Source organism: Phoenix dactylifera, chromosome 13, assembly GCF_051530095.1.
Source record: "Phoenix dactylifera cultivar Ajwa chromosome 13, Ajwa_hap1_PhDact_Kaust_v1.1, whole genome shotgun sequence".
Lineage (NCBI taxonomy): Eukaryota > Viridiplantae > Streptophyta > Magnoliopsida > Arecales > Arecaceae > Phoenix > Phoenix dactylifera.
In genome coordinates, this window is record NC_143202.1 from 21,189,940 (window position 1) to 21,206,885 (window position 16,946).

At 38.0% G+C, this 16,946-nt stretch overlaps 2 protein-coding genes across 2 annotated transcripts; one reads left to right on the top strand and one right to left on the bottom strand.

Annotated features, from left to right (window-relative positions):
* The first annotated feature begins 2,421 nt into the window (after positions 1-2,421).
* LOC103712014 (uncharacterized) lies at positions 2,422-5,452 on the top strand. The gene is made up of 2 exons (XM_088709602.2): positions 2,422-3,199; positions 4,491-5,452. The coding sequence occupies exons 1-2, from the start codon at positions 2,707-2,709 to the stop codon at positions 4,673-4,675; spliced, it is 678 nt and encodes a 225-aa protein (XP_088565728.2). The 5' UTR covers positions 2,422-2,706; the 3' UTR covers positions 4,676-5,452.
* Positions 5,453-5,500: 48 nt separating this feature from the next.
* On the bottom strand, positions 5,501-16,906 carry NBR1 (ubiquitin-associated (UBA)/TS-N domain-containing protein / octicosapeptide/Phox/Bemp1 (PB1) domain-containing protein). Its single transcript, XM_088709723.2, has 9 exons — positions 16,847-16,906; positions 16,599-16,625; positions 16,415-16,495; positions 7,329-8,593; positions 7,114-7,231; positions 6,786-7,034; positions 6,485-6,634; positions 5,869-6,390; positions 5,501-5,774 (listed from the first exon to the last, which is right to left on the bottom strand). Exons 1-9 carry the CDS (start codon positions 16,904-16,906, stop codon positions 5,673-5,675), a joined length of 2,574 nt encoding a protein of 857 aa, XP_088565849.2. The 3' UTR covers positions 5,501-5,672.
* Positions 16,907-16,946: the final 40 nt, after the last annotated feature.

The following is a 16,946-nucleotide window of genomic DNA, read 5'->3' on the forward strand; positions in this document are numbered from 1 at the left end:
GATCCAATTCACGCCCACAACTTGGACAAGCCTTCTTTGTGCGGTCATGAACAAGATTGTAGCACATGGTTCTTCAAGATTTGTGTTCACAATTCTTAATGCATGAGTCATGGGTTCTTAAATTCTGGTGGCATGCCACTGAAGAGCCTGTCCCCCACGCGGCAGTCTGTGGTGGTCCTGCCAATGGATGCCACAAGGCAGGCTTTTTTCTGGAGTGAAGGACTTGCCAGGCCAAACATGACAGAAATTGACACCTAGAAGGTCAGTTGGCTCCTGCAGGCTACATTATTATTCTTAGTCCCCACAAAAACTCTCCCACTCTCTCCTAAATCCTCAAATCCTAATATTTTATGATGCATCATGTGCTTCATCCATGATCCATCCCCAAACATGCAACCAGGTGCTAGGTATTTTAAATTTCAAAATCATGATATAGTTCATTTTCTTGATTTAAAATTTTTTGATCTTAAAGATTGATATGTTTTAATTTCAATTGTTAGGAAGAGCAATTTCAGAAAATTAAAAAAAAATTGATAAATTGATAGAGAAGAAAAGTTATGAATTAAAATTCTATACGAAGTAAAAAAAAAAAAAATCTAATTCGATTGATAATTTTTAGCTCTTGGCACCTCTAGAAAGATTCAAGAAATTTGCAAAATTGTATTGTAAAAGTAAATACCAAGTTGTCTGAAATTATGCATTAGAATATGATAAAATAAGAGTTAAATAAAAATGTACATCAAATGTAAAATTACAATCCTAATGTGATTATCAAAAACAAATTCTTTTGCGAGGTTCTCAGGAAAGAGTTCAGAAGTCTAAAGGTAAAAAAAGAGTTCTGAAGTGCCTCGATCGTCGCAATATAATTGTTGCCTTAATTCACAATCATCATCATGAATTCCTCTCTTTTCCAACAGCCTGCAGCTTTTTTCAAGAATCAAATAGATGATTGTGATTTAAAGCAGACCAGCATCATGATAGTCAAAATTCCTCCATGGCATCTCTTGGAGAAAATATAAACGACTGGAAAATGTTCAAGAATTTGCACCATTGTAAAATAGAGCTCAAAAATAAAAGAAAAACATCTAGAGAGAGAGAGAGAGAGTTCAAAAAAAATGGATAAATACTATATAACTTAGCTTGCAAGAAGCTTACCCATGGAAGGAGCATCTCATGATTTTCTTATATGCAATTACTTTTTCCTTTTCTCCCAAGAGTTTTCATGTTCGTCACATATGCCAACTATTTGTTTTCTAAAATGGGTCTCTATAGATCCATTTTTCTATTCTGTGGTAGTTGGGGCAATAATTTCAGAGGCCTTATAAGTAATATACGCAATAACAAGCAATAGAACTTATTAAAGTATATTTTTATCATTGTAACTATTTTTTTAAACATAGTTGTTATTAATGTTATCATTCACTTGAATAAGATAATATTTTCGAGCTTTTGAATCCTAGCTAAAAATAACTTTTATAACATGAATAATAGTCGATTTATAAAAAAAATAATAAACTTACACCAACCATCATGAACAAATCACGAAACTTCACAACATCTCATACATTGCCTTTTTAGTGGGGGAGCTTTTTTGCAACTCGTTCAAGATACTAACCCTAATTCTTCAAGATTGTATGCTAAAATTGGTGTTAGTTTAGCACTTCTTTAAGAAAGGGAGCATTTACTCTTTTATGCTTTTGCAACGATGTTGTGATTGGTTTGCACAACAAGATCTATACGCTCATGCCGCATCGATATTAAATAATTATCATGTGACCACAAAAAGGATACAAGGAATGGTGTAAAATAAATCACGCTACACAAAAACATCATAATTTTTTATCGTCATTCATTGTTATCCAATAAATCATCTAATTACTAGGATAATATTAATTTTGTTCCAGGAGGATATAATACACAATAAGAGTTAAAATTCTCCATATATAATAGCAGAATCAACTTTGTATAATGTGAATGCATGAACGCTGCAATGTATAAGAGAGAGCGTTTTTCAGAAATATAGAGTCCACAAAATTATAATTGCTGCAAATTACATGTATAGTCAGAAGAGTGAACTTCTCCCCTTCGACCTGAATTGGAAAAATCAAAACTAATAGAAGAATACCGATGGCTATTCTTCTCGAACTCTTAATTTTACATTTTTAGCATCGCTTCACCATTGAAGGCAGGCGGACCTTGGTGCAATAGTAAGATTGCTCCATTATTATTCGAGTGTCATAATTCAAAAAATAGAAACAATCTTTTCTCATGTGGGACCAAAATTAGGTTCCTCCAACCTTGCATGCTCTAAGATGCTTTTTTTTTTTTGTTCATCGTCGCATAACCCTTAGCTTTCATTTCTTCCATTGGACAAAATGAAGCCATCTCATTGTCATAATCCTGCTCCTCCAAAGAGAGAGAGAGAGAGAGAGAGAGAGAGAGAGAGAGAGAGAGAGGACTAGTCACACCACAGACTGCAAGTTCAGCATACTCACAGAAATTCCTATGCGCCCTATTCAGAGCAGAGGCAGAGCTGTAGGAATTTCTTTCTTTCCCCAAATCCAAAGAGAGCAGAGAAAACAACAGTAAAGTGCGTGCTTCCCTTCCTACTTAACCTTCTCTCCTTAGCTTCCCTTCTTCTCGTGGCTTCCTTGAAAGCAACAGCGAAAAAAAAAAAAACAAGAAGCTCGATAAAGAAGGAAATCGATGGCAGATCTGGAGCGCTCTCCGTCGTCGCGATGGGGGGAGTCGCTGCTGATGCGGGCGTTGAGCAAGCGGCGGACGTGGGTCTTCCTCTTCCTCGTCGTCTACTCCCTCCTCCTCTCCTCCTCCTGGAACCTCCTCCTCTCCATCCGCTCCTGGTACAACTCGGCGGCCGCCTCCGCCTCCTCCCGCGCCGCCGCCGGCTGGAAGGCCCTCTACGCCTCCGTGCTCTACGGAGGGGTCTTCGGCCTGCTCTCCATGGGGGCGGCGCTGGCCGTGGCGGTGCCGGCCACGTTGGTCACCTGGATCACGATCCTCGTGCTGCTCGCCTTCGCCGGGAAGCCCCGACGGGCGCTCGTCGCCGACGGCCGTCGGATCACCGCCGACATCGCCGGTTTCGCGCTCAAGATACTCCTCCGAGAGGGAAACCTCGTCGCCGTCGTCGGCGCCGTCCTTAGCTTCCTTGCCCTCCTCCTCCGACGGAGACGAGGCGGAGGTGAGGACCAAGATTTGTAGTCCTTCTGTCGCCCTTTTTTTAGGGGTTTGTAATTTGGATGGTTTTGGTGTAATTTTGGAAGGAGGATTTTTTCCCCCTTTTCTTGTTTAATGGCATCTATATCACGGAGGCCAAACAAATTAGTAGAAATTTTTGCCCTGGAAATTTTAGGATCTAAATGAATCAACGAATTATCTGATTTTTTTTCAAAAAAAAAGAAGAAAAATCCTTCATCACGCAGTAAAGTTCGGAGGACTCTGAAAACTACATATTTGTGTCTAGGAATTGAAACTATTCCCTTTTAGATCGTTTATTTGTTTCATGGATAGTTCGCAATCTAAATTAGATCTCACGCGAACGCAAAAAGAAAAAGTTTGTTCTCCTCTGAAGCATACATGGGGGTAGGACCGAAAAAGTTGATGCAAATGCGAGCTCTCAAATCGCTAGGTCTCGTTTGGTTCCCGAAAAGAGGGGCGGGATCAACGGGATCAACGGAAAAGTGAAAAAAAAGTTGTGCGTTTGATGGAAGTTTTTAAAGGAAAGAAATAAAAAAATAATATTTTTAAGGGAATAATATTTTCATATTTGATGAGAAAAATATATAGAATATGAAAAAAATAATTTTAATTTTTTTAAAAAATATTTTTTAAAAAATTTTAGATAAAATAATGTAAGGTCTTTATTAAGAATAATTTATATATTTTTTTCAGAATGCTTAATCAAATCCAGTCATTTTGGAATAATTTTTAATATATATGCTAAAAATTAATTTTTTTAGTATTGTATACTAGTTTTCAGAAAAAATATTACAGTAAAAAAAAAAATTACGGACAAATGAGTCATTAGAAACCTATTTGGTCGTTAGGATTATTGAATAATATCTCTAAATTTACTTAGATGCGGTAAATTATGTTGCTCGCATATAAACGAGGAAAAATAAGATTGCTTGCTTATAGATGGTATCTCAAGTTACCTGAGGCGGTTTAAACAAGGTCACCCTCAAGTTAATTTAGATGAAGAAATGATGGTTCATAAAAGCTCCATCCAAGGTCACTCTCATCTACCTTGGGCAAAAGGCTTGATCCAAATATACAAAGAGCCTCCAACTTGGACGCAACTTTGGATTCTAAAATTTAATAAACTTGGAGGAGCTTTTGTAACACCTCAATAAATTCAAACCATAAACTTCTCTATTTTGGAAACCCTCACCAGGTAAGATGGCCTTTTGATTGCTTACGATCCAAGCAATGCCTTTTTATTTGTTTATTTATTTATTTTTTCCTTACTGCAGGCCACACCCACTTTTATCGTGGAAGAAGTACGACCGGAAGCGCGCATACACATATCAGCACCTCAAGGGACCGCCAATATCTCCCTCTAAAACCCCTATGCGAGCTCTTCTTTTTCTTTTCTTTTCTTTTCTTTTCTTTTCTTTTCTTTGAGCTAAAGCAAATATATCATACAATACGAATATAAATACATCTAACAAAATCAAAAAATAACAGATCACAGAGTGCCCAAAACAACTCCTCCTCAACCTACAAAATGATCCAAAAATAGCTGGCTACGTAAGCAGACATTCAATCCGCGGCCCCATTAACCTTTCTACATACATGCTTGGCCTAGAAGGCCACTCCATCCCTCACCATCATCCAAATGTCTCTTCCTTTCTTACTTGGACTAAATTATCCAAGCCAGGCTTAAGCAACGCTTAGCCTACTTGAGCTCGGATCTTTTACACTCCTTCAGTTGCTTAGAAATATCTGTATTTAGGATTCATGCTGTGTTTAATATAGCCTGAAATTTGAAAGAGAATCTGTGGATGATCACCTCTGCAGATTGGTAGATAAAACCTTACTGATGATGTTTAAATGCTGCCAGAGTAACAGCAGCTGCTAATATAAATTCAAAATAGTTACCACAAAAGACAGGTGCATAATGTAACAACGCATGGCTAGGGCAAAACCAACCTAAGAAATGTGATGGAGTTCATCATAGACATGTTCTTTACTCGATCTTGGAACTGAAGGACTATGCAAGAACCAAACCAAAGCTACAACCATGTGAAGATGATACAAATGTACATGCATCTCCGCACCGCGATGCGCAGCATGAACCACAGCTTACACCCCAAAGGAGGGGAAAATATCATGGCATGATAAACCTATCAGGAAAATTAAGTGGCTCTACCATCCTCATAGCCCGACATAATTTAGACCTCCATCACCATATCAACCTCACCAGACAATTACATGATCAGATCATGCATTTGTCATAAAAATGTGGCAAAGATCAGGGAAGTTGATGATCAGCACATAGAATAATGAGCTGATGACATTTTAGATAGTAGATATTAATTCCCACACATCAGGTCTCCAATTCAGTAGCCCATGTAAGACGACAGTAGATAACATAACCATGTCCCTCATTCCGGTATATGCCTAAATATATACAAATTTTTTATCCATGCATGCTACTCACCCTTCTCTCCAGCAATGAGATCTAACACAACTCGCTTGATGCTTCCACCATTTTTTACCAGCAGCTTCTTGTTCCTCTCGTTGTCGGTAAAACCCTGCAACAGCATCAACCCATCAGCTTCCCTAAACAAAACAGAAACCTACCGCACATTATGACACAAAACAACAGATACAATAGCCATGTCTCACCATTTCCTGCAGCTCAGAAAGAAGAGGATCCCATTCAGCAAAGCCACAGAGATCATCAACAGATTGCTCCAGGTCGTATTCATTCAGCCTTAGAACCTCTTTGTTCAAGTCAATCTGCTCAAAGCCCATCTCTTCCAGCTCCTTCAGTAGGGTCTGCTCTATCGGGTTGTCATCACAGACCGTTTCAGAAGGTGGCAGCACAGCAACAGGAGATGCATGAGAGGAAGATGCTGGAAAATCAATTATAGGATATGAAACTGAGGAACCAACATCGGGCACAGGCTGTGCAATCCCATCAGTCGGAGCAGGCTCTACACTGTTACTTGGTACTTCAGTAACCAATGGTTTAACCAGCTCGCTCATAGTGGTGGGCAGATTGGGTTCAGAACAAACAGCATCCAAGGGCATGGCATTCACATCTATGATTCCAAACTCATTCCGGATGGTACTTTCTGGAGGCAGGTTCAAGTTGAGATCAGTGGGGAAGTTGTTACTACAGGAATTAGGTCGAGAGGTAACCACCTGTACAACAAGGGGCAATTTGATGACAATTAATTATATATCCATAATCAATAATTTTAAGTTACAAAGAAATACTATGTAGTATAATAAATACCTGGATTAGAACCCAAACTCTTTGCCCAAACTTCTGTCCGGAAGGTGATGCCAATCTCCAATATGAAACATACCGACCAGGCCTTGATGGTGCTGTGAAATCAACTGCAACGTCAATCTCTGTGTCCACAGGGAAGCCATTCGTTGGAATCTGCACAAAGATGATGATTTAATTTCAGGTCCAGTTAACTAGCAGTAAGTTCATCTGAAGACCAACTGCCTGGAGGTTTTAGGTTTTAAACAACTCCACTAGCAAATAATAAAAACTAAATGGAAGCATAAAAGCAACTTTATTAAATAACCTCCAATGGAACTGAGCGACGATTTGCAAATGGATCTCCACCAACCCACACAATTTGCGTACCATAGGGCCATCGGGTGTTACCATTATTACGCATCCGCCAAATCTTGGTAAAGGGTGTAGAAGAAGTCATCAGAGTCCCATCCAGGACGGTTACATCTTGAATAAAGCGACTTTCCAGTTTTGTCCTTGATGGCCTCATCCCACAACCATGAACAGCACGTGATATAGGAAATCGATATCTAGAATGCTGGAATTATTGAGAAAGACAGTTAGGATCTTTTAAATGCAGAGAATCTAATAAGCTACACAGGAGGTTAGCACCATACAGTATTGTAGAGGTCCTTGTACAGTCTGTGGGAGGAAGAAGCTCTGTCTATTCTGGTATAGTCAGCTTCATTACCCATCTCTGAGAAACAAATACCGCATAAATCATAGTCCACTTTCCTGTGTTGTCAAAGAAACATGTTAAAACAAGTCATGCATAGCAAGACTGAGAAGCACAATTCTTATCACAAACAATTGATAATGCGGAGCATCTTACACATTGGATTTGAACCGTGGGCCCATGATGGGATGCATTCCACAGCCATCGCATCGGACACCCCTGTGGAAAGTTCGAAGCATGCTCTCATGGTTTCCATCGCCTCTCCTGTATGGATGGCCAATAGGGAAAAACCCACTTGGCAGGGGAACATCAGGTATAGGTACACCAATATGCTTGTTGATAGGAACATCAATTGGAGAACTGATTTCATGATTTGATGCTGAAGGGCCTCGGCCAATAGGGAACTGTTTATTGTTATCACCATACGTGATGTCTGTAATCCAAGAAGTTGGTGCAAGAAATGGATCCAGCATCTTGTAACTCTGTGAACTCTGATCTCCAGTGGGTTCAAAAGGAGGCAGAGAGGAAGGGGCTGAAGATATGACAGATTTTCCTTTGTGATGAGCATCACTAGTTTCTTTCTCATGCATATTATTGTCAGTTACCCAGATGGGGGCCTGAGTCCTAGTCCAGACAGGGGTCAGCAAATCATCAATTGAGGGATAACCTGATGCGTGTGCCGTTTTGGGAATATCCATATTGAGATCAACAGGAACTTTGACCATTCCACCAGAGTTATCACTTTCACAATGCTTTTGCATGACTTCTGAAACTGGATTAGCAGTATCAGTACTTGGTATTGCAGTCAATGCTGAAGCAGAATCATTTGTAACTTTTGGCCCATCACTAATATTAACATCCATTTTTTGAGCTGATGCACCATTTGAGGTGCCTGACGACTCACCAATAGGACTGCTAGAAGGCTGATTAGCAATGGACAATCCCAATTTGGAGAAATGGTCCATGAACACAGCAAATGCTGGTGCAGATGTCATAGTTTTTAAGAAGAAATCCTGAGAGAGTTTTGAAAGTGCACTGCAAAATGGCTCAGGTAGAGATTTCAATGCTTCATCAACAGCAAAACTAATCTGGGGTGGCTGATTTTTGATTTCTGGTGATGTTTTGGGAGTATGGTTTTCTGTGTGAAATTCTGAATCAGAATGTCTACCAGTACTAGACTTCAACTGAACATTGATCCTGAGAGGGTTCAAACGCTGACCAACAGCAGCATCATGCAAGTCGTCATCATCACCCAATGTTATGATGTCACCATCTTCATCAGTGTAGGTAAGTATTAGTTCAGCATCTGGACTGAGATTGAAAGAACTAATAATCTTTCTTCTGAGTTTGCTCATGTCATAATCCATGCTACGCCCTTGGACACAAGCACCAAATCGCTTAAGAGCATCACCATATTTTACCTGGAAAGCAGAAAAACAAATAATTTAATAAAAATCAAAATAGTGGATCTTAGGACAAAGAATGGCAGAGAAACAACTAGATTGAGAAAGGCTTAAGGAAATAAATGCCCAAATATGCAATGACAGAAAACCTAGAGGTTTATCAACTAGATTAATTAAATGGATATAACATATGATACTTCCATAACAGAATATCCAGAAAAGCATTATCACACAACTGTTGATGTCTTATGTTCCAAATCCACAACCTTGAACTCCAAGGACCCACACATGAATTTATGCAATACTAGTTGCAACATAAGCTTCAGGGTTGGCTAGCTACAGGCATACTCAATACTTACCAAATTAACAAACTATTGAGGGAAAGGAATCAAATGAGAGGCAAAAAGTGAAAATGCACAAATCAAGGGGCAAACATCAACAGACTTTCCAAAACATGCAGATTTGGAAAGTTGTGGTCGCTGATTCATATGCTTCATCAGCTGATTCTCCAATTTCTGCAGATTTGATTTGAATTAGCTGATGTGCTACTATTAAACTGATGTCATCCTTGGACATTTTAAAAGAACTGTAGAATGAGCTGTTGTAGAATAGACGATGGACAACACTATGACTGCATGAAAAGCATCAGAACTGAATAGGGGTCCAAAATAAGGAACAGCAATTGGAAGAGTCACTGCCATGAAAATCCACAATATTGCAGGAATATCATGAAATCAAAATAAGGATTCTTAGGATAAGACACTATATTGAATCTCCCTACAACCTGTCTTCTATGAGACAAAGGTGTTTCGCTAGATTGTTGCATCAGATTCTTATGGTGATACCATCTTTTGCAATTTTTTAAAAAAGAAGAAGAGATTCTTTAACGAAGAATATTTCCATGTAAACAGTAAAGAAGAAGCTTGATGAAATTTTTTGCACTCTTGTTTTAAATTAAATCCCAACCATGTCTATAAGGTGTACAATTTACTTGCCTATCAAATAATCTAGACCATAGACTCAAATATAACATCAACATCCTAACAATCTAACCAAACAAAATAACAAACCATCAAAAGTTAATATGTTCTAATACCATTATAACATTCAGTCTCGCCAACTTGGTCAAAACAGATTATTTTTTGTTTTGTTTAGCACCTCAAATGGTCTGGTCCCCTCAAACTATTAAAAGACTAACACAATAAGAGCTCCAGAGATAAAAACTGCAGACAACAAAAGATAGGTTGTACTCAAATTTCAGATATAAATTGTAACTGGAAAACTTAAATGTAATCCAGTTAATACAACTAAAAATCCTGTACCTTAAAACAGGCAAAACATTCAACTCTATGGAAGAAAAGAACTCCTGCATAATTTGCTTCTGTTATGTCGAAACTCATCATTAATTTAGTTGATGCAGACCCAAGTCCACTTCGTTGTCAACTTATGAAGCTAATGGCACTGAATGATAAAAATACAACATTTGATTCATTGACCACTTCATATGTTTCACAATTTCATACAATTTGTTATACGTTTAGTCACAATTCGACAAATAAATGTTTTCTTTATGGTATCGGCAATTGATGACTTTCAATTTTGTGGTTCAAACTGCTTCTAAAACTGTGCCCAGAGATTTAACATCAACAGACTAATCATCTGCCAAAGACAATATACAGTTATCTGAATATAGGTTACCTTTTTTTTCGCACGGGGGAAGGGAGTGTTGGAGGTAGTAAGATAGGCTAACTTCCCTAGTCCCCCTTCCTACTTAAGAGTTAAACATTGTGCCAGGGAGGTAGTAATATAGGTTAACTTCCCTAGTCCCCCTTCCTACTTAAGAGTTAAACATTGTGCCAGGTTTTTCAATGCTGTCTGCTAACAGGGTAAGACCACAAGATGAAATAAGAAGAGGAAAGGCAGTTAACTTGAGATCCTCTTACAGAGAACACTTCTACTTTACCAAGTAAAACAATACCTACATGACTTTCTTCAAACCCCTTTCACCACACCAGAAGTAGTCCTAGATAAAATATATTTGATCATAAAGTAGAATTAACATGACCTTGCTCGTAAAAAGTTTACAGAGGTAGCTCACAGATTAAGATAGAACCATTCTGACCTTCAAAATTAAATTAGAAAAAAAGAAGATAAGACTATGATCGCCAAATCCTAAAATTTAGATATAAGCATATAAGAGGAGGTTATCAAGTCAAGTTTACACTAAACAAAGAAATTGTGGCAATCAGATGGTAATGTGCACATGCAAAGGACTTGAAAAGGAATTCCCCCAAATAAATAAGAAAGTTTGAATTGTTTTCATAGAACGTAAAGAAAAAAGAAATTTACATAACCAAACGGATAGTTTGCAAAAGAAAGAGAAAAAAGGGAAAACATGTAAAAACTGATGCAAAATGGCAAAAGAAATCAAATAATAAAACACATTCATATGTAGATTAGATAAAATTTATCCCTCACAATCATGAATCCAATTAGAGCTACAAATTCCAACTACGCAACTCTCCAACATGTCACTAAAAGATATGCAAATAAGTTCGTAACACCGCCTTTAATGCTTCCCTTCAAACCATATATGCAGGTAGTTCTTATGTGAATGAGAACATTGAAACTTTGTGGTTTATTAACATATATCAATCATGCAACCATTTCATAGGTGACATAGTGTAAGGGAGAGGGGCACAAGAGGTCATCAACTCAAAGAACTAACTTGAAAGTTCAGCTGCCTTAATTAGGCATCAAACAGGGGGATGAAAAGGAAGAAGCAACAAACCTAAGCAGCTTCAACTAGAATGAATCATATAGACTTGGTGAACATAAGAAGAGAACATATGATTTTTAGCTTGTGTCATCTTTAGGATCAACCTACCCTCATCTGGTAAAATGAGAGGAAGCAGGTGCACATCTCATTACTGGTACTACAATTGATGATAGAAGAGCTTTGAGAATTGGTGTTAATAAAACCTAAAGAGCCAAGCTACAATTTTTTCCAATTCATCCGATATGGTTGTCTCTGATTTCTAGACAAGATCAATGATGACAATAAAAAAATTACCAGAGCAACAAACTCCCTCTAGAACTATCACAAGCTTGTTTGATGTGGTATTTTCCTTGCATTCCAAGTGCAACCAGCAGGTTGTATAACATAAAAGTAGAATTAAACACAAAGAAGTACAAGTGAGCATCAATCCAGTCCTTAAATTTGCATCTCCCATCAACCACACCAAAAAATATATTTGCCAATGATAACCAGAAAATTAAACAAATTAGCAGCATATAATCACAAGATCAACTTATGTTCCACCAAAACATTTGCAAAACAAATTGTTGTTGTCGCCCATTTCATTTGATATTCTAGCAATATATTTATCAAAAGTGGGAAGCTTAATCAGAAATAGAATATTTAAGCATTTTCACAGAACATACAAGACCATTATACTTTTCTCAGATCATAGAGGAAAGAGAACATAAAGCATCAGGGACCTCATTAGTTTCATCCATGCAACTACTAGAAACTAAGATAACTGAGGCCACTTTTATATCTTATTTTTATACCTCATTAGTTTATGCATGCTATTAAACTAGAAATTTGCATCTCCCATCAACCAAACCAAAAATATATTAGACAATGATTCCGGGAAAATACACAAATTATCAATGTATAATCACAAGATCAACATATTTCCACCAAAACATTTGCAAAACAAGTGGTTGTCTTCACCTACTTCATTTGATATTCTACCAATATATTTATCAAAGGCGGCAAACTTAACCAGAAATAGAGTATTTAAGCATTTGCATGGAACATACAAAAACATTATACTTTTCTCAGATTATAGAGGAAAGAGTACATAAAGAATCAGGGATCTCATTAGTTTCATCGATGCAATTAAACTAGAAATTCAGATAACCACTTTTATATCTTAGATTTCGTGTATACGAATAAAGAACTTACTGATTCCAAGAATATAGTTAAATATAAAAAAAGAAAAAAGGAAAAGAGAAGTGCTCGTCAAGTTTAATCAAATCTGAGGGAGCGAGGAACTAACACATGGATGCATTATTGTCCATTATCATAGGGGACATGAGCAACAGCATCGGATAGAAGGAAAAAGTGGTGCTAAAGGTACAAGTGCATGTAGGCCAAAACCATCTGGGTAGAGTTTGAGTCAAACAAAAATGGCCTCGAAATGCCAGCTTTCCCTGTATTTAATATGGGGCCCATTTCAAGAGAGAGGTTTTATCATCCAACCGATGCATAGGCAGCTTTGACTATGGATGAGCATTCCACACCTCTAAAACCAGTAGTATGCGACTGACCTCGCTATGATTAGCTAAAGTTATCTCTAGGAGGCCAGGGAAGCTTATATAGCAGCTCCATTAGCCACCATGTTCTACAGTAGTGACAAAGAAACACTTAAAGGTAGTACCTAAACACCATAAGAAGTCATGGGAACTGAAACATGAACATTGAGGGACCAAAACAGCTCACAGGGTCAGATTTCTGTACTAGCTCATGAAGATGCATCCACTCTATAATTAAGATGCACAAACTTTACAATAGACAATAGCAAGATAACCATCACTGGACAAATAAAATCAAACATAAATGGTTTTCAAGACAATAGATGGTATTTTCACACTGAAAGAATCAAAGACCATGGCCTTCCCACACAAACAAGCATCCATGCTTCAATAAACAATTAAACACGGATAGGGGATAGTTAATAGCCAATCTCAAAATGAACAAAATACAAGGCTAAATGGTAAAAGGACCCAGTTACTTATAATCAGCTAAAAATAAAGCTCGTATCAAGAACAACTTTTCCCTTAGACTTTTTCTCTTCCGAAAAATAACATATCAACAACAACCAATAAAATAGAAAGTTAAATTACAGCACCAGCGCCAACAGTTCAATCTAATAAAATAGAAAGTCCAAGACCACAGAAAGTTAAAAAAGATATAAAAATTAAAACTTGATCATCGAAGCTATCTCATTTCTAAGATTTCAGTGCAATTTTCCGCGAATTATTCATCAAAATGAACTACAAATCATATTTATAATAAAATAAGAGATCGTATCAGAAGAACAGAGACCCCAAAATCAACCAACTAAAATAACAACACAGGATCTGCAAATTCACGAAAATAAAAATCAAAACCAGTCTCATCAATCAGTGAAACAAGAAACAGAAATAGAAAACGAATAACAAAAAGATATCAGACCTTGATCACCAAATCCCACTCGTTCAGAGGACGCTCCATCGGTGGCGAATCAAGGAGAGAAAACGGAAGGATCGAGTGAGCCAGCGTATCCGTAAGCCGCGGGATCGGACCGCGATGAAGGAGCTCTAACCCTAACCCTAGAGCCTACAAGGAGGAGGCGGAGGAGGAGGAGGAGGAGAGAGAGAGGCGAAGCATACGGAGAGATCGAGGAGGAGGAATCTAAACAGGGTGAAGTGCGTGTCCGTGAGCCGCTGCAACGTAAGGCGACCGAGTTTTTAGTCCCCGTAGGCCCCCCCGGCGTTCCCTCTCGCCTTTATGGAGGATTTCCTTCGTCGCCAAGAAAACAAGACAACGCCCGTTTGATGACTTGTTGAATGGGAAGCTCCATGCAGTCCCAAGCTAATAAATACACGTAGCTTTTTTTTTATTAATCAATATAAAATTTATTAATCTCTCACATTCAAATTTATATAGCTCCGGTTGTACTCGATCCTATTAGATCATCCTCTAATGACAAGCCTATATAACTGCTAAAATTTATGACACACAATAAACTTAGCTCTGATACAACTTGTTACGAAAAGGACCGACTTAAACTAATAAACTCTGTGTAGCATTTTGTTTATTAACCAATATGAGACAATGACTATGAGCTCTAAATAATCATTAGAACACCATAGTTTCTGTTTGATAATTATAGGGTTTTGATATGATGGAATTTCTATTTATATTTTCAGATTATTTTATATATGAAAAAATCTGTTCTGGTGGGATAAGCGAATGGTAAGGTTCTGTTTGGCTGCTTTTTATCTACCGATCAAGTAACGGTTAGCCATTTAACCAGCTAAACAAGAGCCCTTAAATATGAATGACTTTACTTAATGATGTGAATAAGCTTTAAATAAGTTTGACAAACCATGTTATTGCAGTGAATGTTGTCTTGGTGAGCAGTTCTCACCCAAGGAAAAGGTCATGGATTCGTTTATAGATCTATTCGGATGTATTTAATCCGGATCTGAAGCCACGTTCGACGAAATTTATAATATGCATCCAAACTTGAGTAGATATGAAAATTTCGATCTGAATCCAATCTAAATTGCATATCATCCGAACCTACGAATCTTACCAAAGGCACCATTCGAGAAATAATGAAAAGAATTTAGCTTTCCCCTCCTCGCAATCTCCTTTTTTTTCTTCTCACAAACCATCATCCCCCTTTGTTCAATATTGCTAGCGACCCCATCCCCTCCCCTCTACTCCTCTTTGTTGCCTCTGGCCAACCCTCTTCATTTGCATGGAGATCTTATAAGTTGTGCCTGTCGAGGTATCAAACAACGCCATCACGGCTGCTTGGGTCTAAGCAGTAGCCATGATAGCTATTGGTCTTAATTCCTATATTCGGTCCGGCTTTCCTTCATGCCATTCTGCAGTCACTTCGGCTATGGCTTGTCCACAAATTTCCTTCAGGTCTGGCATCTCTCTATTTTTTTTATGATACATTGTGATAATTTACTTGAAATCTAGTCTAAATTCTTTCTCACTTTCCTTGATTTCCTATAAGTTATTTTGTTATTCAAATTTGGTTATGCACTGGTCTGATCATGACACACTCCTTTCTTTCCAGCATCCAACCCAATTATTTTCGTTCAACTTTTCACTATTGAGATATTACAAAGATCAATTGCTTGGCCTTTCACTTCAGGCCAACCAAACACTAGAAATAACAAGTGCCGAACCAAATCATTTCCTGCTGCTGATTTATGGGCAACCATGCAGGCCCTTTGTAGAAATCGAAAAGGGCACCCAGAGCTAGAGCACATGAACCCTACCATACCTGAACCGGAGGTGCTTGAGGTGCAGTAGAAGGAGCTGACTTATTGATAGCTCGGTTCGACGCTTTTCGATCAGATCATGGAAAAAAAATGCCATGACTCTTGAGAAAATTGAAAATACTAATGCATTATGCAGCGACAATCGATACACTTCCTCGTCCGCCTCACATTGCATAGGATGCAGATGCTGAACAAATGATGGTTTTGATGGGAGAAGAACAAAGGACATGAACCAGTACAGGAGAATGACAAAACTGATGAGCATCTGATGATTTAAAGATTCGCCTATGGTGTACATAGAATGGCTTGCATTCAGTTATAATGTTCAGTTAGCAGCCTTCACTGTAGTGCCAGAAGAACCATCCAGTAGTGATTCGAAGAGGATAAAGCAAGTAAAACATGGGGTAAAACATTTTCAAATGGATTGCCGATTCGCTAGAGTTTCCGGTTGTTGCATCAAACCAATTCTCTCATTTGAAACAATAAATTTTCAAGGCATTGCATTAATCTGTTCTGCTATGACTGATTCTTGGAAATGGTTCACAGTTTGGTCACAATCTCCTGAGTCCGACTAGATTAAGCTACAAAGAAGAAAAAAGAGCATGCATACATCCTCCGTTGGCCCAAGCATGTCCCGATAATCTAAACTTGGTTCCAAAGATACATCTTATAGCAAGGGTATTATCTTAGATGGATTCTTGGTCTTACAGAGAATAAGATAAGTGTAGTAGCCAAAATTAGAAGTGTTTCTTATCTAATTACCTGAAAAATGAGTTTTGCATAGCACAGCCATCCATAAATCTTCTCACATGCATTACATGAGCACAACCATGCCGTCCATCTCTGTATAGCCACAATGAAAATAAAGAGTTGAGCGCACCACCCAAATTTCAGTTTTTTTATCAAAAGATGATAACAAAAAATTCTTTAATCAAATCAATGTTACCTCTTGGGTGCTTAACACCTGCCAGACCTGTTTTATGTGAGTACAATGCAGGAATTTTGGAAATCAGACTTTCCAATATGATTGTCCTACTTGAATGAAAGAAATCAATGACATAAGCGAGAGATTCCCTTTTGCCAGGAAACTTCAAATGTCAATAGGCTCGAGGCTATAACGTAGTTCTGTCTAATACAAATACTTGCTTCCAACTTTTAGATGAGAAGCAGCTTAGGAATATATTAGCTAAGCACTCGCTTAATTTCTTCCCTTGTTCCACCGCTACTTTCATATAAAAGCCTTTTCTGGCCCATCCGATGTACATTTTTTCGTTCTCTTAATGAAATGGTTGAC